Source organism: Salvelinus fontinalis, chromosome 11 (genome assembly GCF_029448725.1).
Source record: "Salvelinus fontinalis isolate EN_2023a chromosome 11, ASM2944872v1, whole genome shotgun sequence".
Taxonomy (NCBI): domain Eukaryota; kingdom Metazoa; phylum Chordata; class Actinopteri; order Salmoniformes; family Salmonidae; genus Salvelinus; species Salvelinus fontinalis.
The window spans coordinates 25,524,246-25,551,483 of NC_074675.1; the positions used below are offsets into that span (position 1 = coordinate 25,524,246).

The window sequence follows — 27,238 nt, forward strand, 5'->3', positions numbered from 1 at the left end:
AGCACAGTATACAGCACCATAGACGGTATAGTATACAATACAGTAGACTGTGTAGTATACAGTACAGTAGACAGCAGAGTGTACAGTATACAGCACAGTATACAGCACAGTATACAGCATAGTATACTGTACAGTAGACGGTATAGTATACAGCACAATATACAGTACAGTAGACAGCACAGTATACTGTATAGTATTTATTTAATGTGTGTGGTATACTGTTTATTTATCAACTCATTACCTCCCTATGTTACTCATCCCACACAGTCTTTAATTTTCTCATTCTCTCCGTCTTTTTCTTTAACAGAGATCAAAAGAGGCATGCTTTCCGAGGTCATTAGGTCACTCTCTCATCGCCATGCCGATACGGACGAACGTGATTTCATATTCATGAGCTCACATCTTTCTTCCTTTGATGTGGGAAAATAAGATGCACTGTTTTATCCTTCATTTGTTTACCTTCAACCAACATACATTATTAATATCTGCTTGGCTAAACTTTACGAACGTTTGTATTGCTTTGTGTTCGTAATACTCCTTAGTTTTGGAAACTATAAACTCTTCAAAAGTTCACTTACCATTCGTCAAAACAAATATATCTTCCAAGAGCGCTGACAACATTGAAAATGTAGCTAGTATAATAGTCTTTCATGGCTGGAAGATTGGTGAAAGTGAGTGAAAGTGAGAGCCTCCTCGCCTGGGAATCAAAGAAGTCTCCAATTACTTGTTCGTTGTTAGATGTGCTGTTTTTGAGCTGACAAGCGTTGATAGCACTGAGACTCAGAGACTCAGAGCAATGGGTTCCATCAGTATTCACTACAAGGAGCTGTCCTTCTAGAATCACTCCACACCTTCCATTCCCCATCTACTGATTCTGCTGTGTTCAGCTATCAGGACAGTTTGCGTTTACATCATTTGCGTTACTGTGTGTGTGTGTGTCTACAGAGAGGGAGAATGTGACCTGCCTCTGGGTCCTGATTATGATTGGCAGCTCTTCCCTCTCTCCGAGAATGCCATTGACGCAGCTTTAGACTACGTGCGTGTGTTGTGTGTGAATACAGTGCATTCAGAAAGTATTCAGACCCCTTGACTTTATCCACATTTTGTTACGTTAAAGCCTTATTCTAAAATTGTTTAAATTGTTTTTACCCCTCATCAAACTACACACAATACCAGTAATGACAAAGCAAAAACAGGTTTTTAGAAATGTTTGCAATTTATATAACAAAAAAGAAAAACTGAAATGTACATAGTTACTCAGAACCTTTACTCAGTACTTAGGTGAAGCAATTTTGGCAGCGATTAGTCTTCTTGGGTTTGACGCTATAAGCTTGGCACAACTGTATTTTGCACAAATGTGCATGTGTCAGCATATGGTCTCACAAGGGGTCTGAGGATCTCATCTCGGTACATAATGGCAGTCAGGCTACCTCTGGCGAGCACATGGAGGGCTGTGCGGCCCCAAAAAGAAATGCCACCCCACACCATGACTGACCCATCGCCAAACCGGTCATGCTGGAGGATGTTGCAGGCAGCAGAACGTTCTCCACGGCGTCTCCAGACTCTGTCACGTCTGTCACATGTGCTCATGTGCTCAGTGTGAACCTGCTTTCATCTGTGAAGAGCACAGGGCGCCAGTGGCGAATTTGCCAATCTTGGTGTTCTCTGGCAAATGCCAAACGTCCTGCACGGTGTTGGGCTGTAAGCACAACCCCCACCTGTGGACGTCGGGCCCTCATACCACCCTCATGGAGTCTGTTTCTGACCGTTTGAGCAGACACATGCACATTTGTGGCCTGCTGGAGGTCATTTTGCAGGGCGCTGGCAGTGCACCTCCTTGCACAAAGGCGGAGGTAGCGGTCCTGCTGCTGGGTTGTTGCCCTCCTACGGCCTCCTCCACGTCTCCTGATGTACTGGCCTGTCTCCTGGTAGCGCCTGCATGCTCTGGACACTACGCTGACAGACACAGCAAACCTTTTTGCCACAGTTCGCATTGATGTGCCAACCTGGATGAACTGCACTACCTGAGCCACTTGTGTGGGTTGTAGACTCCGTCTCATGCTACCAATAGAGTGAGAGCACCGCTAGCATTCAAAAGTGACCAAAGCATCAGCCAGGAAGCATAGGAACTGAGAAGTGGTCTGTGGTCACCACCTGCAGAATCACTCCTGTTTTGGGGGGTGTCTTGCTAATTGCCTATAATTTCCACCTTTTGTCTATTCCATTTGCACAACAGCATGTGAAATTTATTGTCAATCAGTGTTGCTTCCTAAGTGGACAGTTTGATTTCACAGAAGTGTGATTGACTTGGAGTTACATTGTGTTGTTTAAGTGTTCCCTTTATTTTTTTGAGCAGTGTATATATATATATCTCATACACCCACACACACACACATTTTTGTAATAATGACAATTGCAACAATACTGAATGAACAATGACAACTTTTATTTTAACTTAATGTAATTCCTTAAAATCAATTTAGTCTCAAATAACATGAGAACATATGTTAAAACGAACCACCAGCTTTCATGGGTCTTCAATATTCCCAGTTAAGAAGTTGTAGGTTGTAGTGCAGAAAGCAGAGTTTGTCTGCATGGTCCCCTGACAGTCTGCTCCTCCGCAAAAGACAGACCTTATTTGAAGTATATCAAGACATTCTCTATGGAAGACATGAACAGTAAAATAACGAAGGAACCCCTTTCAAGTTCAGCCGCAAGTTATTACAGGAATTGTAACGCGTCGACTATTACTCTCTAAACCATATTCCTTTGACTAATCCGGAAACTATCAAATCAAAATCAAAACGTTTATTCCATTCCGTATTTTATCTAACGGGTGGCATCCATGAGTCTAAATATTTCTGTTACATTGCACAAACTTCAATGTTATGTCATAATTACGTAAAATTCTGGCAAATTCGTTCGCAAAGAGCCTTTTAGCTAAATATGCAGGTTTAAAAATATATACTTGTGTATTGATTTTAAGAAAGGCATTGATGTTTATGGATAAGTACACATTGGAGCAATGACAGTCATTGATTGATTGTTTTTTATAAGATAAGTTTAATGCTAGCCTGCAACTTACCTTAGCTTACTGCATTCATGTAACAGGCAGGCTCCTCGTGGAGTGCAATGTAATCAGGTGTTAGCGCATTGGACTAGTAAACTGTAAGGTTGCAAGATTGGATCCCCCGAGCTGACAAGGTTAAAAATCTGTGGAAGGCAGAACGTTCCTAGGCCATCATTGAAAATAAGGTATTTACATTTTTTTTTTTAATACATTTGGAAACATTTCTAAACATGTTTTTGCTTCGTCAATATGGGGTATTGTGTGTAGATTAATGAGGATAGGCTGTAACGTAACAAAATGTGGAAAAAGTCAATGGGGTTCTGAATAGTTTCTGAATGCACTGTATGTGGTGTACGAGTGTGTGTGTGGGAGCATACAAGTGTGAGTGTGTGTACATGTCTGTGTGTGAGAGAGAGAGAGAGAGTGTGTGTGTAATTCAGCCCCAGGGCAGTCTCTCCCTCTGGAGAAATCAACCTATCAGTCGGCCATCTCTCACCCAGAGTCCATTACTTTGCCATCTGACTTTCAGCCATCCCTGCCCTCCCTGCATGTCTGTCTGTGTGCCATTATGCCTCCCCAAGCCTCTCTCTCTCTACCTGCAGCACTGTCAACAAGGCAGGTCCTACAGGCCCTAGTTTTGTTGCACCTGGACTACTGTTCTGTCATGTGGTCAGGTGCCACAAAAAAGGACTGCAATTGGTTCAGAACAGGGCAGCACTGCTGGCCCTTGGATGTACACAGAGAGCTAATATTAATAATATGCTCAAAGTGGAGGAGAGATTGACTTCATCACTGCTCGTCTTTATGAGAGGTATTGACATGTTGAATGCACCGAGCTGTCTGTTTGAACTACTGGCACACAGCTCGGACACCCATGCATACCCCACAAGACATGTCACAAGAGGTCTCTTCACAGTCCCCAAGTCCAGAACAGACTATGGAAGGCGCACAGTACTAAATAGAGCCATGACTACATGGAACTCTATTCCACATCAAGTAACTCATGCAAGCAGTAAAATTAGATTTTAAAAAACAGATAAAAAATACTCCTTGTGGAACAGCAGGGACTGTGAAGCAACACAAACATAGGCACATGCATACACACACACACACACGATAGCATACACACACGTACACATGGATTTTGTACTGTATATCTGCGGTAGTGGTGGAGTAGGGGCCTGAGGGAAAACGATCTGTGAATGTATTGTAATGTTTTTAAAATTGTGTAAACTGCCTTAATTTTGCTGGACCCCAGGAAGAGGAGCTGTTGCCTTGGCAGCAGCTAATGGGGATCCATAATAAATACAAATACAAATACCTCCCTATCCAAGCCTCTCTACCTCCCTATCCAAGACTCTCTCTTTCTACCTCTCTGTCCAAGCCTCTCTCTTTATACCTCCAAATCCAATCCTTTCTCTACCTCTCTATCCAAGCCTCTCTCTGTCTGCCTCCCTATCCAGCCTCTCCCTGCCTACCTTCATACCCCAGCCTGTCTCCTGTCTGGGGCTCTACTGCCTAGCTTGTCTGCCTCTCTGTCGCAGGCTCCTTGGTTGGGGTCGCTGCTTTTCTGGGGCTCTTTCAGCTGTGCTGTCTGGTCTCTGATAAACCACTTGGATGGAATATGACCTCTGGCTAGTGTAATCTATCTCCATTTCTTCAGTGGCACGCTATCAGTAATTACCCTCTCATTCTGTCCCCCTATCCTCCGAAGAGTGACACCATTTCTACTCTCATCTATCTCAACGCATCCCTTCATCTCTCTCTCTCCTCTCTCTCTCTCTCTCTCTCTCTCTCTCTCTCTCTCTCTCTCTCTCTCTCTCTCTCACTCTGTCTCTCTCTCTCTCTCTCACTCTCTCTCACTCTCTCTCACTCTCTCTCACTCTCTCTCACTCTCTCTCACTCTCTCTCACTCTCTCTCTCTCTCTCTCTCTCTCTCTCACTCTCTCTCACTCTCCCTCTCTCCCTCTCACTCTCTCACCCTCTCACCCTCTCACTCTCTCACTCTCTCACTCTCTCACTCTCTCACCCTCTCACTCTCTCACTCTCTCACTCTCTCTCTCACTCTCTCTCTCACTCTCTCTCTCACTCTCTCACTCTCTCACTCTCTCACTCTCTCACTCTCTCACTCTCTCACTCTCTCACTCTCTCACTCTCTCACTCTGTCTTTCGGCTTACTCTCTCACTCTGTCTTTTGGCTTACTCTGTCTTTCGGCTTACTCTCTCACTCTGTCTTTCGGCTTACTCTCTCACTCTGTCTTTCGGCTTACTCTGTCTTTCCTCAGAATCCCCTCAGATCATGTATGCGTGTCCTTGGCTCCCAATCTAAGTTATAACATGTTAAACGCCTTCTCCTCTCCTTCTCTGTCCTACCTCACCCCTTCCCTCTTTTCTCTCTCCCTCTCCTCAGATCCCTCAGATCAGCTATGCGTCCACGGCCCCGGAGCTCAGTGACAACACGAGGTATGACTTCTTCTCCCGCGTCGTCCCTCCGGACTCCTACCAGGCCCAGGCAATGATGGACATCGTCACGGCGATGGGATGGAACTACGTGTCCACGCTCGCCTCCGAGGGGAACTACGGCGAGAGCGGTGTCGAGGCCTTCGTGCAGATCTCCCGGGAAACAGGTACGTGGAATAGCGAAAACATGCTCGGACACACTCGTACAGACAGTACTGAATGGAGGTGCTGCACAGTCCACAGTTCTTGAGTGTTTGGACATCTCTCTTCAGTGATGGGTCTCTGTGGAACTCCGAACAGCAGTAGCTGCCCTAGTAAATGCCAGTCTCAAATATCTCTATTTAATAACATCAGTGATATTAACTGTCAGATAGTATCTGTCAGCTACAGATTGACAGTCAGTCAGCATAAAAAAAAACACATTTCATCAGACAAAGTCTCGAGTGGTTTTAACTTGTCTCCGTGTGTTTGTTGAGAGTGCTCGGGTTTGCCAGCGATCACTGATGTCTATTTTTCTTAGTGTGTGAAGGGAAACATCAAATGACACCTCCTTTCCCATATATTGAAATGCATAATGTTTGCTTGGGGAATATGCCATCAATTCAGACACCATATTCAAGCAACTCAGACACGTGAATTCACCCCCAAACTCACAGATATACATCAGTGAGCATTGGAGCCCCTGCTGTGCTAACTGCTGTAAGCAGTGCTGCTAGTTTCTACTGTGTGACTTGACTGTGGGTTTCTCTACTGTGGGTTTAGTCGTTGTGCTGCTCTCTTCCCTGCTGTGCTGAGAGCTATGTGGCGTGACAGTGAACAGTCAGCTGTTCAGATGTTTAGCCTTGCTAGAGCTGTGCAGATGTTGACATGGCTGGAGGGGAGAGGGGGGAGGAAGGGGAGGGAAGAGGAGGGGAAAGGGAGAGGATGAAGAGGAAAGAAGCAGGCCCAAACATCAGCAGTGGAGATGTCTGTATGTCTGTCCATTTGATACGATGCTGAGCAACACATTTAAAAGCTAAAAGAGAATACCCTGCAGATCCACACACTCAATCTAACATATTTCATTCAGTGGGCTCTGTGTTGAGGGCAATTGCAGTCCTAAGTGGTTAGAATGAAGTAAATGTCCATACCCTGTTTCCTGCTCCAGAGCGGACAGCTTTTATTCCACTACACTGTGTATTCTAGTTGTGGAGTAATACTAACACCTGTCGTGGAAATTGGTACTGAGAGAGACTTTGTCATTTCTTCAAACAAATATCTTTATTTAATATCGATTAAGGGTTGCAATGATGAAGCTGTCGACCCCACACTCTAAAAGGTGTTGTTGAGGCTTAACCTTTACAGACAATGTTCGTTCCTTATATAGCTGACACTAAGAATGCTTAGTCATGGCTGGTTCCACCCCTCCCATGCAGATTGGGGGCACCACAAGACACTTTGGGTACATATTGTGGTTATTTACACCCGGTGTTGTTTTATCCCCCACCTGGCTTAGTATCCCAGAGGCAAGGAGGATTTTGAGACAATAAGGGATTGTTATACTCCTAAACTCTCTCTAGTAAAACTCATTATTGACCATACACCCAGATTAGCTGCAGGGAGCTAGAGTGGAGACCACAAAAACACAGCATTAATAGAACAGAAATGTCTTACTCTTTGTTAAGTATTCAATGTAAACTATTAATATAAAATAATCTGGTAAATACGTCATTTTTCTCACACACCATGATCCTCCCACTACCCTGTCTGTGGCGGTCTCTGGACACACGAGGGTGGTCCGGAAGATGTGCCGTATGTTTGCGCGTCCACGTGTTTGTCTATGTGCCTACATTGATGTGTGTAAGGAGTCTGAGAGGAGAGAGAAGTCGACTGACTGTCCACCTGAAGTGGTTTTAATGAAGAGAAGCTGGGAGGAGGAGAAGAGGGAAGGATGAGGCGAGGGGGAAAGGGGAAGAGAGGAACAACAGAATGAGGCCACAGCAGGCTACATGGATGTAATCACAAAGTAATGACAGGTGTCAGACCAACCATCCTCCTCTCTCTCTCTCTCTCTCTCTCACTCTGTCATCGCCAGTGATTGAATTAAGGAGTGATTGTTAGGTGATTGAATTATTATTGAATATTATTATTATTACGATGACTGCCACCACCGCTTACGCTCCTCCTCCCTGCATGCTGCTACCGAGCAGCTGTCGTAATTGCTGTTTAATTGAGGAGTTATGATTCCAGAGACTTTGTTTGTGAAGCACGTCTCTGCTCCCTTTAGGCATATTAAGGATGTTTTCACCATAACGTGTAAGACGCACCTAACCATTAATAACGTGATGATGGGGGATGTCTGTAGAGAGAGGGAATGGTGAGGTCCATTTTAACTAGCTGACTAGCTCTCATCTTGTGTGCGGCAGGGGAAAGCGAGGGAGTGAAAGCAGGAGAGACGGAGAGGGAATGAAAGAGGGAATGAAAGACCTTGAGCATTTCAGATTGACTGTAGGTTGTGACAGTGTGCTACACTATTTTCCTATTGCTGTGTGTGAAGAAGAAGAGAGAAAGGAGAGCGCATGAGAGAGAGAAGGCGTGGGAGAAGAGGGAAGAGACTGGGGGGAGTTGAGAGACATAGAGGAAGAGGGATAGAGTGAGGGAAAGACAGAGATTTGACATGGAGAGAGAGAGAGATGTTGAGGTAGAGTGAGGGAGAGACAGAGATGTGACATGGAGAGAGAGAGAGAGATATATGTTGAGGGAGAGAGAGAGATGTGACATGGAGAGAGAGAGAGATGTTGAGAGAGTGAGGGAGAGACATAGAGATGTGACATGGAGAGAGAGAGATGTTGAGGTAGTGAGGGAGAGACAGAGAGATGTTGAGGTAGAGTTAGGGAGAGAGAGAGATGTTGAGGTAGAGTGAGGGGGAGACAGAGAGATGTGACATTGAGAGAGAGAGAGAGATAGTGAGGGAGAGACAGAGCGACGCGACATTTAGAGAGAGAGAGATGTTGAGGTAGAGTGAGGGAGAAACAGAGAGATGTGACATTGAGAGAGAGAGAGAGATAGTGAGGGAGAGACAGAGCGATGCGACATTTAGAGAGAGAGAGATGTTGAGGTAGAGCGCGAGAGATCCAGATGGGAGGTATTCTCTCTCTCCCGTCCAGACATCCAGATGACAGGCTCTCCCCCAGCTGTAGGATAAGAGTTGGATTACACCATAGAGATGGAGGATTCACACACACACACACACACACACAGAGAGGGAGACAGAAGATTTAACAGCCAGCCAATTAGCCTAGTAACTAATGTCACACGATAGTCGGATGAGCAAGTCAATAGACATGCAACAATGAGCACCATGTTTCAGCGCCGGCTTAGTGGAAGTAACAATCCCTGTCTCCTCTGTGTGTGTGTGTGTGTCCTCTCTGCTCCCCCGCCTCCCTTCTGGTAACAACCTCTCATAAATACCTATCCAATTGACCTTTGTTTCATTTGTTCATTAACCTTTGATTATCTGGAATTAATTCCATTCACATTTAGCAAACAAACCAGGGCTCCCAAACGAGATGCGTCCAAGAAAGATAATAACAGCAAATGATTAGCAAACAAGGGATGCAAGTAGGTTCACTGAGCCTGAACCGTTCCCTGAACAGTTCCACAGGACTGGACCTCATTGTGGTGGGGAGACTGGGACAGCTGTAGACTGACTGATGACGTGTGTGTGTGTGTGTGTGTGTGTGTGTGTGTGTGTGTGTGTGTGTGTGTGTGCGCGCCTGTCAGTGTGCGTGTTTAGTGTGTGTTGACAAACGTCTCCACCATTGCCTCTCCGTGTTGAGTCGCAGTGGATGCCTCAAGGCTAGACGAGGCCAGTACATGACAGTGCTGACTATAGACTGACAGTCTAGAATGACCCACCGACGTTGGTGGATGTTAGACATTAGAGCAGACGTCATTTAACCCCGTTGTCTCTTAGCCTCTCCCTCGTGTGTAGTAGTGGACACCCCGAAGCAAGATCAGGCCAGTACATGACACTGCATCCATCCATGTGTAATGTCAGGGGAGGGGTACTGCATGGCTTATTATATGTTTGGAGGATGTTGACATTAGAACAGAAATAACCCTAGTCCTCTTGTACAGTAGTGGGTGGCTAAAGGAGGGATATATGCCTAGTGATATGATCATCAAGGCCGTAAGGCTTTTGCCTAAATGAATCACCAGAAGGAGATTCCCAGACGATCCCGTGCCCTCGTGGAATAGCCTAAAGCGACAACCTCTCCTCACCCCTCCTGCACCCCCTGTCCCCTTCTCCCCCTTTTCTCTTCCTCCTCCACTCTCCAATAGTTAGTATCAGAGCATGCTTGTTACACAGACAGACCGACAGGCAGATTCAGAGACGTGCCTGGAGAACGCCAGGGCCTCCAAACCTCCAGACTGCGGAGCAGTAGCGCCAGTGACATCCAGACAGATCCAGGCAGAGGCCCTGACTATGACCTGTCATGACAGGCCTCAGGCGGGCATTCGACAGGCCTGACCAGGGGGCTGACACGGAGTGGAGGGAACTGACCATGAGTCACCATGGCTGGTGAATGAAAGGACACAGTGACAACACCCTCCAGCCACCTTTCTCTGTAATGATCATTAAGAAGGTCTTCATCTCCTGCCTCCAGACCCCTGGTCAGATCTGGCAGAGAGGCAGTAGCTGACTGGGCCAGCAATAATGAACACGGCTCTGAATCAGTTACCTTCTCCTGGAGCAATGTCAGCTTATCCCAGCCTCTGTCCCCCAGGCGACAACAACCCAGCTCAGTACCTGCCACTAGGGCAACAGCCTAACGCAACCCAGCACAACCTTCTGCCAGCCTGTAGAGCTTTGACCCTAAACCAACCATTATAACCAGGAGAGGGACTCTCTGGCCTTACATCACCCCAGCCTGCTGTTGTCCCTGCTCGGGTGAAGAAGAGAGGATAAACCCTGGGAACTGGAGACCAGAGAGCCTGTGTGTCTGCCGTGGTACCTACCAATGTTGTCTGTGTACCACAGGGCTCTGTGTGTGTGTGTGTGTGTGTGTGTGTGTGTGTGTGTGTGTGTGTGTGTGTGTGTGTGTGTGTGTGTGTGTGTGTGTGTGTGTGTGTGTGTGTGTGTGTGTGTGTGTGTGTGTGTGTGTGTGTGTGTGTGTGTGTGTGTGTGTGTGTGTGTGTGTGTGTGTGTGTGTGTGTAAGCCTCGAGGGATTAGGGAAACTACATCTCCATAATGTAACGGCCTGTGAGCTTTAGTCACCAGCCCTGAACAGAGAACAGATACCAGCCCACAATGACTGTTCTATAGCAGCTCAACTGGCATGGGAGAGGAATTCAAAGCACCACAGATGGACGAACGAAGACCAAACATCTCTTTGAGAATCATTCATTAAATGGTTATCTCAACGAGCTATTTAATTAGCTTTGTAGGATTTAATGATTTCATCTCCAGACTTTCATTTCCATCGCTGTCTGAAATCCTCGCTGTCCCTCAACTACGGTGGACGTCTGACTCATTTCACAGACCATAACGTTGTATGAGTCAGCCTAAAGCCGTGTGTGTGGAAGCCTTGTTTTCAGGCACCCTGTCCCCACAGATCAGTTGTGGATAAAAACACAGGTGACAAGATTCTGTACGCCTGCCTTTACCCGACTGTTCGTCATGCCACACCACAGCACTGCATGAGACGCCGCATAAGACGCTGTGTTGATTGACGATGGAGGGAGTAGAGAGCTTATATGGATCAGGAGGAGGGATGGAGGAGGAGGAGAAGAAAGAAGAGGATGACATTGACAACGTAGTGGAGGCCTATCCTTCACTGTCAGCCATTGTCCCCCTGGTGGCTTTATTCTCCCAGATCCTTGTCCTTGATTATGGGCTTCTGAGGATCAAGGGCAGGGGCTGATGTAATTCATCATTGTCTCAGAAAAGCACACACACAGAGAGAGAGGGGGGGGGGGAGAGGTCATGAGCAGATGAGCTCCTGCATTTTGCATGTTCTTAAAAAATATTTAGAGTTAGATAAATGTTGATTTTTTTTTGGTCAGGGACATATACAGGATGCTACCCTCTACAACATATGCTTGACTCCAAATCAAAACTCAAAACCTACAACCTGATTTTGGACGGAATTACGGAATCACGTGGAAGGTTTACAACTACTAAAGATATATTATTCCAAAGATATACAGCAAATGCTCTGGAAAACAAAAGAAACCTGAAATCACCATCCGACCTGGAACGGAGTGAGTAATGTTTAGTCTGAAGCTATATTTTATTTCCAAAAGCCAAGAAGAAAAATACATGACATTACTTTATAAGGACTGAATGCTAAATTAAGGCTGCCAGGCTTGATACAACCTCAATTAGCACTGACGTCAAGTCGGAGATGTCAAAGCCCTTTAGCCCAACAATGGCAGGAGAGTCGCACAGTCTGCTCCAACCAAATGGAGAGGCCTTTGAAACTGCCTCCCGCTGTTCAGAGGTAATTAAAATACAGTACCCTGTGTATGTAAAGGATGATAAAACACAAAAAGAGCACAAAATTAAGCTCCTTATGGAAAATCAAGAGACATTTTTTGCTGACTATTATGAGAATGGGAACATCAGCAACCTCATCATCCACACAAACCACCCCCTGGCATGGCACAGTGCTATATTAGCACACTACCCTTCTGTTAAGGGGGGGGGGGTGTTAACGAGGGGTGAAAACTCAGGATACTAGACAACGAGGACTCTGAGTCAGCTAATATAAATCTCTATATGTCTGGAACAGTATTGGTACAACCCCAAACAGTTTCCGCTGGACTTTCACCGAATCAAAGAATTAGCTCAGCAGGAGAAGCTCTCCCTTGAGAACGATACCCCCAAACCCGAGCGGGTCAGACCTCTTCGTTATACAACCCCACAGACGAGCAACCCCAAGCAGAAAGTCAACCTCCCAGCACAGAGTGCTACTCCCTCATTGAAATGAAGGATACATTTACCCAGCTGGAGGTAAGGCAAGGCAAGTGGAGCTGGAACAGCAGGTGTTTACACTCCAGTCAGCACAGACCCAGATAACAGTCCAGCACAACAACACCCCCATAACCAGACTCAGAGAGCTGGAGGTGGAGAGAGACATATCTGCACTCTGGACTGTGGTGAGACAACTTCAACAGGGAGCAGGAGACCAGAGCACGAGAGGAGAAGGGTGAGGGGGATGTCGTGTGACAGAGAACAACCCACTAGAGAGGTGGCCACCCCCGCAGAGGAGTGCGCAGAACAGTCCACCTCAGCTCGCGACAAAAGTCTCGACACCACAGCAGAACAGTCCACCTCAGCTCCCGACAAAAGTCTCGACACCACAGCAGAACAGTCCACCTCAGCTCCCGACAAAAGTCTCGACACCACAGCAGAACAGTCCACCTCAGCTCCCGACAAAAGTCTCGACACCACAGCAGAACAGTCCACCTCAGCTCCCGACAAAAGTCTCGACACCACAGCAGAACAGTCCACCTCAGCTCGCGACAAAAGTCTCGACACCACAGCAGAACAGTCCACCTCAGCTCCCGACAAAAGTCTCGACACCACAGCAGAACAGTCCACCTCAGCTCCCGACAAAAGTCTCGACACCACAGCAGAACAGTCCACCTCAGCTCCCGACAAAAGTCTCGACACCACAGCAGAACAGTCCACCTCAGCTCCCGACAAAAGTCTCGACACCACAGCAGAACAGTCCACCTCAGCTCCCGACAAAAGTCTCGACACCACAGCAGAACAGTCCACCTCAGCTCCCGACAAAAGTCTCGACACCACAGCAGAACAGTCCACCTCAGCTCCCGACAAAAGTCTCGACACCACAGCAGAACAGCCCACCTCAGCTCGCGACAAAAGTCTCGACACCACAGCAGAACAGTCCACCTCAGCTCCCGACAAAAGTCTCGACACCACAGCAGAACAGTCCACCTCAGCTCCCGACAAATGTCTCGACACCACAGCAGAACAGTCCACCTCAGACACTGACCACATCGACATCACAGCGGGACAGACAAATGAAGAACCCCAAGCCCAGGGGATCTCACCCCCTCTGAGCACCGCCCCTGTCAGCCACCCTGATAGCCCTCCTGACAACCCCCCCACATCCACTGAGGACATACACAAGACACAGATTGTACACCTTATGAACACAAACAGGAAATGCATACAAGAAAAAAACCTTTTCCCGAACACAGTGTGTCAGAACTCTGGTGTCCAAACACCCAGCGCATGCTAGACCTTCTGCCTGAGGACCAACTAGGTTCAGCTAGCCACATAATAATACACACAGGCCCTAACGACCTGAGAGCACAGCAGGAAAGGGTGGCCACAGCACTCAAGGGAGTGTTTTAAAAAGCTTCTTCTACTTTCCCCAATGCACAAGTGGTTATATCCTCCCTGCTACCACGGAAAGACTTCCACCCTGCTACTATACAGTGGGTAAACGGAAGTATTTCCCGTGACTGTGCCTCAAAACCAAATGTTTACCTGGCCCACCACTCCACCTTGGACTTGAACAGCCTTTATGACCAGGTCCACCTATACAAGGCAGTAGTGCCCACCTTCGCCCGGACCCTAAAGGAAATTGCTCTCAAACGCAGCCCCAACACTTCACACGAGCAACAGATCAATTGACACCCGCCCAGACCAGCGGGACACTCTCCCAGACCTGCGAGACCCCCCCGAACTTACACATAGAGGACCCACACTGAGAGGACCTGCATCCAGCCTACAACACCACCAGCCACATCCACACCTCCACCCCAACCAATCAACATCCCCCCCAAGTCAACCATGCCACACCTCATTTAGGCCCCCTCAGATCAGTCCTATGTCCCTCTCGCCCGCCCCATGCACCCACCCCCACAAAGAGGGCCTCAACATGGAAGTCACACACATGCCCAGGCCTTGAGCAGGCAAACAAACCCAACCCACACGTTCACACTAGCCCAAGCCAATGGCATGTACCAGATGCTCATCAGGCTCTGCTCACACTTACTGGTCTGAGGCCAAACCACACGACCAATAACATTGGACACTTTATGGAACACAAAGCCTTCACTATCTCATCCTGGAATCTCAGGCCTTGGATATTATCTGCCTTTGGCCTAAAGAGCAGGAACCTGGACTTCATGAAAGAAATCGAAAATACAGACATTGTCATCCTACGAGAAACATGGTATAACATGGACCCACTGGTTGCCCTCTAGGTTACAGAGAGCTGGTAGTCCTATCCACCAAACTACCAGGTGTGAAACAGGGAAGAGACTCATGGGGTATGCTAATTTGGTATAGAGCAGACCTAACTCACTCCATTAAAATAGTCAAAACAGGAACATTTTACATTTGGCTAGAAATTCAAAAGGAAATGATCTTAACAGAGAAAAATGTCCTCCTGTGTGCTACCTATATCCCCCCCAATATAATACCCATACTTTAACAATGACAGCTTCTCCATCCTAGAGGGGGAGATCAAAATCTCCAGGCACAGGGACATGTACTAGTCTGTGGCGACCTAAATGCCAGAATCGGACAAGAACCTGACACCCTCAGCACACAGGGGGACAAACACCTGCCTGGAGGTGACAGCATTCCCTCCCCCATCCATATGCCCCCTAGGCACAACTATGACAACATGACTAACAAAAGCGAGTCACAACTCCTGCAGCTCTGTCGGAGGCTGGGTATATACATAGTCAATGGTAGGCTTCGAGGGGACTCCTATGGTAGGTACACCTATAGCTAATTTCTTGGCAGTAGTACTGTAGACTACTTTATCACTGACCTCAACGCAGAGTCTCTCAGAGCGTTCAGTCAGCCCACTGACACCCCTTTCGGATCACAGCAAAATCACAGTACTTGAACAGAGCAATACTTAATCATGAGGCATCAAATCCAAAGGAACTGAGTAATAAACTCAGCAAAAAAAATAAACGTCCCTTTTTCAGGACCCTGTCTTTCAAAGATAATTCGTAAAAATCTAAACTTCACAGATCTTCATTGTAAAGGGTTTTAACACTGTTTCCATGCTTGTTCAATGAACTATAAACAATTTATGAACCTGCGGAACGGTCGTTAAGACACTAAGAGCTTACAGACGGTAGGCAATTAAGGTCACAGTTATGAAAACTTAGGACACAAAAGTGCCTTTCTACTGATTCTGAAAAACAACAAAAGAAAGTGTCCAGGGTCCCTGCTCATCTGCGTGAATGTGCCTTAGGCAGTGCTGCAAGGAGGCATGAGGACTGCAGATGTGGCCAGGGCAATAAATTGCAATGTCCCTACTGTGAGACGCCTAAGACAGTGCTACAGGGAGACCAAGTTACACCAGGAACGCACAATCCCTCCATCATTGCTCAGACTGTCCGTAATAGGCTGAGAGAGGCTGGACTGAGGGCTTGTAGGCCTGTTGTAAGGCAGGTCCTCACCAGACAGGTAAGGCAGGTCCTCACCAGACAGGTAAGGCAGGTCCTCACCAGACAGGTAAGGCATGTCCTCACCGGGAACCATGTCGCTTATGGGCATAAACCCACCGTTGCTGGACCAGACAGGACTAGCAAAAAGTGCTTGTCACTGACGAGTCGCGGTTTTGTCTCACCAGGGGTGATGGTCGGATTCTAGTTTATCGTCGAAGGAATGAGCGTTACACCGAGACCTGTACTCTGGAGCGGGATCGATGTGGAGGGTCCGTCATGGTCTGGGGAGGTGTCACAGCATCATCAGACTGAGCTTGTTGTCATTGCAGGCAATCTCAATGCTGTGTGTTACAGGGAAAAAGTCCTCCTCCCTCATGTGGTACCCTTCCTGCAGGCTCACCCTGACATGACCCTCCAGCATGACAATGCCACCAGCCATTCTGCTCGTTCTGTGCGTGGTTTCCTGCAAGACAGGAATCTCAGTGTTCTGCCATGGTCAGCAAAGAGCCCGGATCTCAATCCCATTGAGCACGTCTGGGACCTGTTGGATCGGAGGGTGAGGGCTAAGGGCATTTCCCCCCAGAAATGTCTGGGAACTTGCAGGTGCGTTGTTGGAAGAGTGTGGTAACATCTCACAGCAAGAATGGGCAAATCTGGTGCAGAGCACGAGGAGGAGATGCACTGCAGTACTTAATGCAGCTGGTGGCCACACCAGATACTGACTGTTACTTTTGATTTTGACCCCCGCTTTGTTCAGGGACACATTATTCCATTTCTGTTAGTCACATATCTGTGGAACTTGTTTAGTTTATGCGTCAGTTGTTGAATCTTGTTATGTTCATACAAATATTTACGCTGAAAATAAACGCAGTTGATAGTGAGAGGACGTTTCTTTTTTTGTTGAGTTTATTAAGAAATGCTATAGATGGAAGGAATGTAGTGTGGAAACCTACCAAAAAACAATTAGGCATTAACAAATTCAATCCCTTTCAGACAACTTCCTGTACAAAACATTCTACTGTAATAGTGAAGTTGTAAACTTGGCAGTAGAAAATCTTGACAGTATTTGACCTCTCAGCTTCTCTATCAAATCTAAAAATGTCAAACAGAAAACTGAAGAAAATGAACAATGCAAAAACCTAAGAAATAAATTGAGAAACCTTTTCAACCAAAAACATAGACCCAGAAAACCTGAGTCTACACCTTCACTATGGTGTATCACTAAAATAATACAGAAATATACTACGGAAAAAGATGGAAAAGCACATCAGAAATCAGCGTAATGTAATTGAAGAATTCATAGACTCTAACCACTTCTGGGAAAATTGGAAAACACTAAACAAACAATAACACAAATAATTATCTATCCAAAATGGAGATGTATGTTTAAACCACTTCTCCAATATTTTTGGCACAAAAACAAAGGACAAATAGCAAAAACCTATACATGATCAAATCTTATAATCAACTATTTAAGACTACCAGAACCCACTTGATTCTCCAATTACTTTGAATGAACTAGAGGACAAAATAAAAGCACTCCAGCCCAAAAAGGCATGTGGTGTTGATGGTATCCTCAATGAAATTATAAAATATACAGACAACAAATTCCAATTGGCTATACTAAAACTATTTAACATCAACCTTAGCTCTGGCATCTTCCCCAGTATTTGGAACCAAGGACTGATCACCCCAATCCACAAAAGTGGAGGAAAAATTGACCCCAATAACTATTGTGGGACATGCGTCCACAGCAACCTGGGGAAAATCCTCTGCATTATCATTAACAGCAGACTCGTTTCCTCAGTGAAAACAATGTACTGAGCAAATGTGAAATTGGCTTTTTACCAAATTATCGTATGACAGACCACATATTCACCCTGCACACCCTAAATGACAAACAAACAAAGCCAAACAAAGGCAAAGTCGTCTCATGCTTTGTTGAGTTAAAAGCCTTGAGGGCCTGCTATACAAATTGATGGAAAGTGATGTTGGGGAAAAACATAGGGTATTATAAAATCCATTTACACAAACAACAAGTGTGCGGTTAAAATAGGCAATAAACACACACATTTCTTCCCACAGGGCTGTGGGATGAGACAGGGATGCAGCTTAAGCCCCACCCTCTTCAACATATATATCAACGAATTGGCGAGGGCACTAGAACAGTCTACAGCACCCAACCTCACCCTACTAGAATCTGAAGTCAAATATCTACTGTTTGCTGATGATCTGGTGCTTCTGTCACCAACCAAGGAGGGCCTACAGCAGCACCTAGATCTTCTGCACAGATTCTGCCAGACCTGGGCCCTAACAGTAATTCTCAGTAAGACCAAAATAATGGTGTTCCAAAAAAGTTCCAGTCACCAGGACCACAGATACAAATTCCATCTATACACCGTTGCCCTAGAGCACACAACAAACTATACATACCTTGGCCTAAGCATAAACGCCACAGGTAACTTCCACAAAGCTGTGAACAATCTGAGAGACAAGGCAAGAAGGGCATTCTATGCCATCAAAAGGAACATAAGATTCGACATACCAATTAGGATCTGGCAAAAAATACTTAAATCAGTTATAGAACCCATTGCCCTTTATGGTTGTGAGGTCTGGGGTCCGCTCACCAACCAAGAATTCTCAAATTGGGACAAACACCAAATTGAGACTCTGCATGCAGAATTATGCAAAAATATCCTACGTGTACAATGTAAAACACCAAATAATGCATGCATAGCAGAATTAGGCCGATACCTGCTAATTATCAAAATCCAGAAAAGAGCCGTTTAATTCTATAACCTCCTAAAAGGAAGCGATTCCCAAACCTTCCATAAGCCATTACCTACAGAAAGATGAACCTGGAGAAAAGTCCCCTAAGAAAGCTCGTCCTGGTGCTCTGTTCACAAACACAAACAGACCCCACAGAGCCCCAGGATAGCAACACAATTAGACTCAACCAAATCATGAGAAAATAAAAAGATAATTACTTGACACATTGGAAACAATTAACAAATAAACAGAGAAAACTAGAATGCTATTTGGCCATAAACAGAGAGTACACAGTGGCAGAATACTTGACCACTGTAACTGACCCAAACTTAAGGAAAGCTTTGACTATGTACATACCCAGTGAGCATAGCCTTGCTATTGAGAAAGGCTGCCAGAGGCAGACCTGGCTCTCAAGAGAAGACAGGCTATGTGCACACTGCCCACAAAATGAGGTGGATACTGAGCTGCACTTCCTAACCTCCTGCCAAATGTATAACCATATTAGAGACACATATGTCCCTCAGATTACACAGATCCGCAAAGAATATCGAAAACAAACACGATTTTGATAAACTCCCCTATCTACTGGGTGAAATACCACAGTGTGCCATCACAGCATCACGATTTGTTACTGTTGCCACAAGAAAAGGGCAACCAGTGATGAACATTTACCATTGTAAATGCAACCTATATTTGTTTATTTATTTTCCCTTTTTATACTTTAACCATTTTTACATCGTTATAACACTGTATATATACATAATGACATTTGTAATGTCTTTATTCTTTTGGAACTTTTGTGAGTGTAATGTTAACTGTTAATTTTTATTGTTTATTTCACTTTTGTTTATCATCTACTTCACTTGCTTTGGCAATGTTAACATATGTTTCCCATGCCAATAAAGCCCCTTGAATTGAATTTAGCGAGAGAGGTGGGTGGGAACAACATCAAACAAGCATTTGTAACCAATTAATGCAGCAGAGTTCTATTTGTCTCAAGGTGAAAACTCATTTTCATTGTCGCCAGACATCTCTGGTTTGACTTTGTTGTTGTGGAGTTCATTGTAGTGTTCATTAGACAGTAGTTCTAATATCAAATTATCAGTTTCCACTGTGAGTATTACTAAAGTCAATAATATGAACTCCGTAAAGGCTGTTTTACCACACGGATACAGTCGTTTGGTGGTATGTGACGGTGATTGGATATGTCTAAATATGTGCTGATTCTGGGTCACTGCTTTCCAGACTGTCTACACATTCAAAAAATTAAAAAACGAGTGTTCAAGGGTTTCTTGGGAAGGGTGGTGCTTCTATGTGGAACATTAATGACTCAAAGAACCCTTTTTGCTCTTCAATGGTTCTTTACAGGTCAGAGAACGGTTCTTTGCTCTTTTAGTGATCATTCAAATGTAGGGGAGGCGGCTCAATAGAATATTAAAAAGTATTCTTTTTTTTTTTACCCCTTTTTCTCCCCAATCTCGTGGTATCCAGTTGGTAGTTAGTCTTTTCTCATCGATGCAACTCCCGTACGGATTTGGGAGAGGCGAAGGTCGAGAGCCGTGCGTCCGAAACACAACCCAACCAAGCCGCGCTGTTTCTTGACACAATGCCCACTTAAGCCGGAAGCCAGCCGCATCAATGTGTCTGAGGAAACACCGTACACTGTGTCAGCGTGCACTACCACAGGAGTCGCTAGTGCGCGATGGGACAAGGACATCCCTGCCTGCCAAACCCTCCCCTAAACCGGACGACGCTGGGCCAATTGTGCGCCGCCCCATGGGTCTCCCGGTCGTGGCCGGCTGCGACAGAGCCTGGACTTGAACCCAGAATCCCTAGTGGCACACCTTAGACCCTTGCACCACTCGAGGGAGCCCTCATTAGAATATTTTGCGGCGTGGGTCGCGGACAGTTCTTTTTGTGCAACCGTGAGTCAGTGTCATTCCAGTTTATCTAATGTGTTGTGTTATGTCATTTTATATATGACTATGTCCAGTGATGGTGTTCTGTAAAAGACTCACATTTGGTCTGGTCCCAATTAAGAATGGTTGACAACTCAGTGGTTCTCAACGATCTTCTCATGGACCCCCAGCTGTTCCAGAGGATGCCCACTTGATTTAACTTGTCAAGTAACACAGTAATATCACCTATGGAATATGGCTGACCAGCATAACACATTTTTCATGGCTCTTCAAAAGGACCTACAAAGAACCTTTCAAATTGAGGACGTTTTTTTTATAGAACCGTTCTCCATAAAGGTTCTATAAAGAGCCATTAAAAAAGGGTTCTATATAACCCTCAAAAAGGTTGTAATCATAGCAGAACCCTTTTTTTGGTGCTACTACAACCTTTTTGAATGTATCTTATTGTAACCATATGCCAGGGTTCTTTATATACAGTACAAATTCCATTTAGAACCTTATGAGCATGGTTCTTTATTGAATGTTCAGAAAAGGTTCCGCTATGATTTACAAGCCAAAGAACCCCTACCAGGTACTATTTAGTAACCCTTCTTTTTTTGTGTGGTGTCACACCTTTCTCCCTATACACAGACACGGAGAGGGTCGACCACAGACAGACAGCACAGTCTCTGCACCGATAGAGACTCTTGTATTGTGTCTGTATGTGTGTCTGTGTGTTTCTGTGTGTGTATGTACACCCAACAGCGTGAAACTTGTCCCTTTCTCCACCCCATAGCGACCTCATCTGGTCATTATCTCCGCCTGGCGTCCCAAACTCCTCAAGCGACGGGGCGAAATAACACAGACATTTCAGCTCTATACACCCCACAGGCAATCTACACAAAATCACCGCAGAACTGTGTTATTGTGAGTGTGTGTGTATGTGCGTGCGTGCGTGCAGGAGAGCGCTAGAGAAGAGTGTGTGAATCTGCCTGCACGACCCAAAAGCACTTTACTGGCTGCATAGTTCTGCTCCAGTGACTTCAGTTTTACTCTCCGGCTGTCGATCCATCTTCAGAGAAGGGGTCAAATATCATGGTTAAAATACATTGCAAAACCAAAGGTATTATTGTTTAATAATAACAAATAAGTCTGAATAGGATTGTGTGGAGCTGAATGGCTTCTGCCTATTCAGCTATTCACCACGTTTCTGAAATGTCTCTCTTTGCAGTTTAGAATGTAATGGCAGATGTCTCTTTGCATACAGGCACTATTGGTTCTTAGCTGTACAATCCTAATTGAATCATGCTATGAATATATCTAGTTTAAATCACTGAGTTTGTAGTCTAATGTTAGGTTTTGGCATGTAGTGAAATGTGGGCGGATGGCTTGGGATCACGATAATTAGTGATTCAGTAAACAAACAGATTGATTAAAATATAGTGACTCAACCTTAACATTCGTATGTTCATTACAGACTTAAAGACACATATGTGATGAATAACCACATGCCAAAAGGTCAATGTTAATTTAAGCAGTTTTTATGTTTAGTTATGCTCTAATTGGGTAAAATTGAAGTGGGCTTTACATATACAACAACAAATCATTAGAGAAAACTGAATCTGAAATTTCATTTGATTAAAAACAAGTTGGTAAAGCTAAGGAGGATCAGAACACTACTTTAGAAATCTACCCATCTTTCCTGGACACATCAAATATGGTTAGAGTGAGTCGAACAACCTGTTCTAACAGTATCCAGAACCATTTCTAGAACCTTTGACATACTCTTATACTAGGCATCAATATAATATATTACTAGACATACACAGACACAATCAGTCTGGCCATTTATTGTTATTTTCTTGTCTAACTCAGACCAGACCAGTTGCTCACAGACACGAATGTGTCTGAACCTCCACCTGGCAGGTTGGCGAACCGTTCACAGATGTCCGTGCTAGACCAGGAAGTGTTCTCGCGCGCGTACGCACACTCACAATAGTGGATGGTGTTGCAGTGGGGCCTGATTAGCCGGATCTGAATGGGCCAAAATTACATCTCTGTCGGCATGACAAATGTTTAGTGTCTCTGTTACAATGATCAGTGTCTGACTCCAACCCGGGGACAAGGGAGAGTAATTTAACACTGTTTATCTCTCTTCCTCTCCGTTTACCTTCCTCCCTCTCCCCCTCTCTCCTACTCTCCCTCTCCTTCTACTCCATCTCTCTCTCGCCCCTCCATCTCTCTCTCTCTCGCCCCTCCATCTCTCTCTCTCTCGCCCCTCCATCTCTCTCTCTCTCTCTCTCTCGCCCCTCCATCTCTCTCTCTCTCTCTCTCTCTCTCTCTCTCTCTCTCTCTCTCTGTGCATTTAGTGAGAGCTAAGACACCTGCTTTGTTCTGCTGAGGTGATCAACATCGACAAGCTGGAGGATGTAAAAGTAGCTTGTCAGATGCCTGTTAACTACAGCAGATACTGATAGGCCTCCCAGTGCTGCTAACAGATAGGCCTCCCAGTGCTGCTAACAGATAGGCCTCCCCGTGCTGCTAACAGATAGGCCTCCCCGTGCTGCTAACAGATAGGCCTCCCCGTGCTGCTAACAGATAGGCCTCCCCGTGCTGCTAACAGATAGGCCTCCCAGTGCTGCTAACAGATAGGCCTCCCAGTGCTGCTAACAGATAGGCCTCCCCGTGCTGCTAACAGATAGGCCTCCCCGTGCTGCTAACAGATAGGCCTCCCCGTGCTGCTAACAGATAGGCCTCCCCGTGCTGCTAACAGATAGGCCTCCCCGTGCTGCTAACAGAGCTGCTAACAGATAGGCCTCCCCGTGCTGCTAACAGATAGGCCTCCCCGTGCTGCTAACAGAGCTGCTAACAGATAGGCCTCCCCGTGCTGCTAACAGATAGGTCTCCCAGTGCTGCTAACAGATAGGCCTCCCAGTGCTGCTTTGCTCCAACTAATTGAACAAACTGACCCTCTTACTTTTCACTTTTACAAAGTGTTGGAGCATTAATATCTACCAGAGAGAAATGAGTGAGAATGAGTCAGAGATTGCGTCAGAGAGAGAGAGGGCACACACACACACACACACACACACACACACACACACACACACACACACACACACACACACACACACACACACTTATTAGTCCCTAACCTCCCTTTGGCAGAAGCAGCTAGACTTCTACAGGAATTCCTCTCTGATCTCAAGAGGGCTGTAGCAGGCTATGTGTGTGTGTGTGAGTCAATTTGTGTGTGCATTAGTGCATTCTTCAGGGCTGTAGAAGGAGGTGGAATCCATCTGAAAGTCATCTACCTGCACCATGCTCAGTTAGGCTGGTTCTTTTCACACAAACCACAGTCCACAGATCAACCATGGAGACTAGATGGAGAGTTCTGACAGCTTGTAGGATGTTTAAGGTATCTTACTGAGAGATGTGTAGTCACATTACTGGGTTATATTCTATAACAAGTGAATGGGAGTTATGTGTTTTTTTAATGTTTCGTCGTCATTGAAGGCTGTTGTTGTTGCTGTGTGTGGACGTTGCTAGCAAAGTTCAAGTACCTTTTTTAAATAGTATTTTATAATTTTTTTGCTATTTATTTAATCTTATTAAAAAAAATATATAATAATTACACTACGATGCCTGTCTCATCATCTATCAAAACGATCGTATACCTTGTTACATTAAACAGCATCTCCCCAATGTATTGCAAAGGGAATTATTTGCAGTTGGAAATGACTTTCTTTGGCAGTGAGGACTTTCATTTCAATTGTCAAACTTTTGCATCTACGGCTTTCAAATTTACATACAACTGCACAGTGGTCCCTGCTGAGTTTAGAACAACCCAATCATGTAATTGTGTCAGGAATTGACAAATGGCAGCAGGTAATGGGCCTTTTCTAAAGCACCCAGTCTTACCTAGCAGTCGAACAGCCTAGCAGCCTAACAGCCAGATGGAGGGAGAGATGAGTAGGACCCTTGTGACAGATTATAACAACGTTGCATTTCTCTCCATCCCTCTTCTCAAAAACACAAAGGAAGTTCAGTGCCTGACATGTAATTTATTCCCCTCACCACCGAATAGTATAAAAGCAGGGATTTATTACAAGTTTCCATCATCCCCTAGCCTCCCATCTTTCACTTCAGAAAACTTTTATTATGCGGTAGAAGGATGGAAATGTATGCAGGCTTTAGACATGGGCTTTTTATTTCCCTCTATTTTCTTCAACCTCCCCCACCCATTTTATATGCTCCTGTTTCTGAGGCTGGAGGCTCAGTCAGTCGTTCTCAGGGCACCTGGGGACGATTTGAGTGTTGGTAGGTAGGGAGAGTCTGTTTGCCCTTTCATTCGTCTGTCTCGGTGGGGGTGGTGGTGGTGGGGGGGTTTGCAAAACCAACCTTGGATCAGTCTCTGGGGACATCCTTCGCTCTGAGTGATGAAGAGGATTACAATGGTTCCACACCTCCGTAGCTAAAAGGAGTGAGAGTGGCAGAGAAGTGAGAATTGCCTGAGAGAGTCTGGGAAGTCTTGTCTGTCCCCTGTCCCCAGCCACCATTCTTGGAAATTGAGGGAAGGGGCTGTTGGTGGAGAGGATAGGACACTGTGTCGCTGTGAAGAGAGAGAGAAATGTGTAAACGGGTTGCTCAATGCATCATTGCTTAGTCATGACTTGCTGGTGTCTGTCACTCTCTCTGGTTTTGACACCAAAAGCTATTAACGCATGTAATTTTCACAAATTATCCGGTGCTTAGTCTATCATTACACTCTTAGAAAAGAGGGTTCCAAAAGAGTTCTTCGGCTGTCCCCATAGGAGAATCCTTTTGAGTTCCAGGTAGAACTCTGTTGGGTTCCATGTACATGTAGAACCCTCTACACTGTTAACCCTTTGACATGTACCAGCACTCAGATGTGATCATTCTACAGTGGTCCCTGCAGCTTACACTCAAACCGGTGTGATTTAGAACGTCCAGTTTTGATTGACGCAACAGTCAGCATTTGAGCTGGCCACACTGTTTTTTCACAGAAACATTTTGCACAAACACAGTCCTTATAACGTTATGTCCTGAGTGTGACCAGAAGTAGCGACAGCATTACACAATCATCCAAACCAGAAAATCTAGGCTAAATTAGCCCTAGTGCTAACTGAGGTAAGATTGACTAAACACAAGCGGTCATATTTAGCTAACTCTTGGCTGACAGAAACCATAATATCAATTAGCTAATAGCAATTACTATTTACAATTCACAACATAATGGGTGAGCTCACCACTGATCAAAATAATTGATTAAAACACTTTCTAAAAACCGAAAATAATCAGACAATTGCTAGTTTGTGTGTGCAGCTTGTTTTTTTTGCATCAACCAGAGATAAGAAAAGAAGACAAGATGAGTTTGATCTGTTTGCAGTATGCATGTTGAAGGAGGTGTGTCGTCTACCATCATTCACTTCCCTTCATTCACTTCAGGAAGTTTACTCGAAAGATGAGTGAACCATCCCATCACCTCATTTTGTTATAACATCTTTGGTCTGACAGACGTTTTACGTGACACTCAGAATGCATTATATCACGTCAACAAACATGGTGCCACACATAGCTGGCAAATAGCTTAGCATTACCTCATTATAATCAGTACAACTTTCAAAAATATATTTCACATGCATCATATATGTCCATTACAATCTATGCAAGAACCGGAATGCATGATTTGACACCAGTACTAGAAAACATGTAAATAAAGATGTAAATGCATTATGCTCCATACATACATATGGTTTGCTCCAGTAGAAACGATAACACGATATACAGAAAATAAGACACTTACTTTGAAAGGAATGCACACATGTCCAAAGTTATTATACTGAACAAAATATAAACGCAACATACAACAATTTCTTTATTACAGACGGAAATACTCCTCCGCACCCCTCCCTCTGATGATCCCGCAGGTGAAGAAGCCGGATGTGGAGGTCCTGGGTGGGCGTGGTTACACGTGGTCTGCGGTTATAAAACTGGCAAATGTCTGCATACTATATCGGCGAAAACACTGTGTGAAATAATCATAAAGATAAAAAAAATAATTGAATTTCCCCAAAACCTCTAAAAACGGAGTCACGTGGGAAGTGCAAAGAGATAGTAACCACACTTTCAATGAGTTAAATCACTAAATTGTCTTCATCTTTGGTTATCCTCATAAAATATACTTAAATTTTGAGCAACATATTAAGTTGGATTTTTTTATTTTATTAAATGAACAAAACATTTAAATGACTTGCACATATTTTTATTAAGTATATGTTGGTTGTTTTTTTGAGTCAATTACAATTCAGCCCATAATACTTTTTTTACAGTGTGGATGAGTGTGCAAAATTCGAATTAAATCCCAATGAAAAGTACCGTCTTACTCACCCAGGAGTCGGGTTAAATTCCCGCTTCCACCTGCCCCACTTTCACACTTTCTCTGTCTCCTGTTTATAATGTCTAAATAAAGCATTGAAAAAGGTGCAGTTCCACAAAAATATTCTCCATAGGTCCTTATCAATTTAGGCTATAAACCATTTGAATTTCTTAACCATCTGATTGTATGTGAGAGACCGTCTGCAA

The 27,238-nt window shown here is 45.0% G+C and overlaps 1 protein-coding gene across 4 annotated transcripts in view; it reads left to right on the forward strand.

Moving 5' to 3' along the window:
• The window catches only part of LOC129865374 (metabotropic glutamate receptor 8-like), a 250,393-nt gene that overhangs the window by 92,165 nt on the left and 130,990 nt on the right, over nt 1–27,238 (forward strand). For all 4 annotated transcript variants that reach the window (XM_055938122.1, XM_055938120.1, XM_055938119.1 and 1 more), the window contains exon 3: nt 5,481–5,697. In XM_055938122.1, the coding sequence (XP_055794097.1) occupies nt 5,481–5,697 (217 nt within the window). The remainder of the gene's footprint in view (nt 1–5,480; nt 5,698–27,238) is intronic.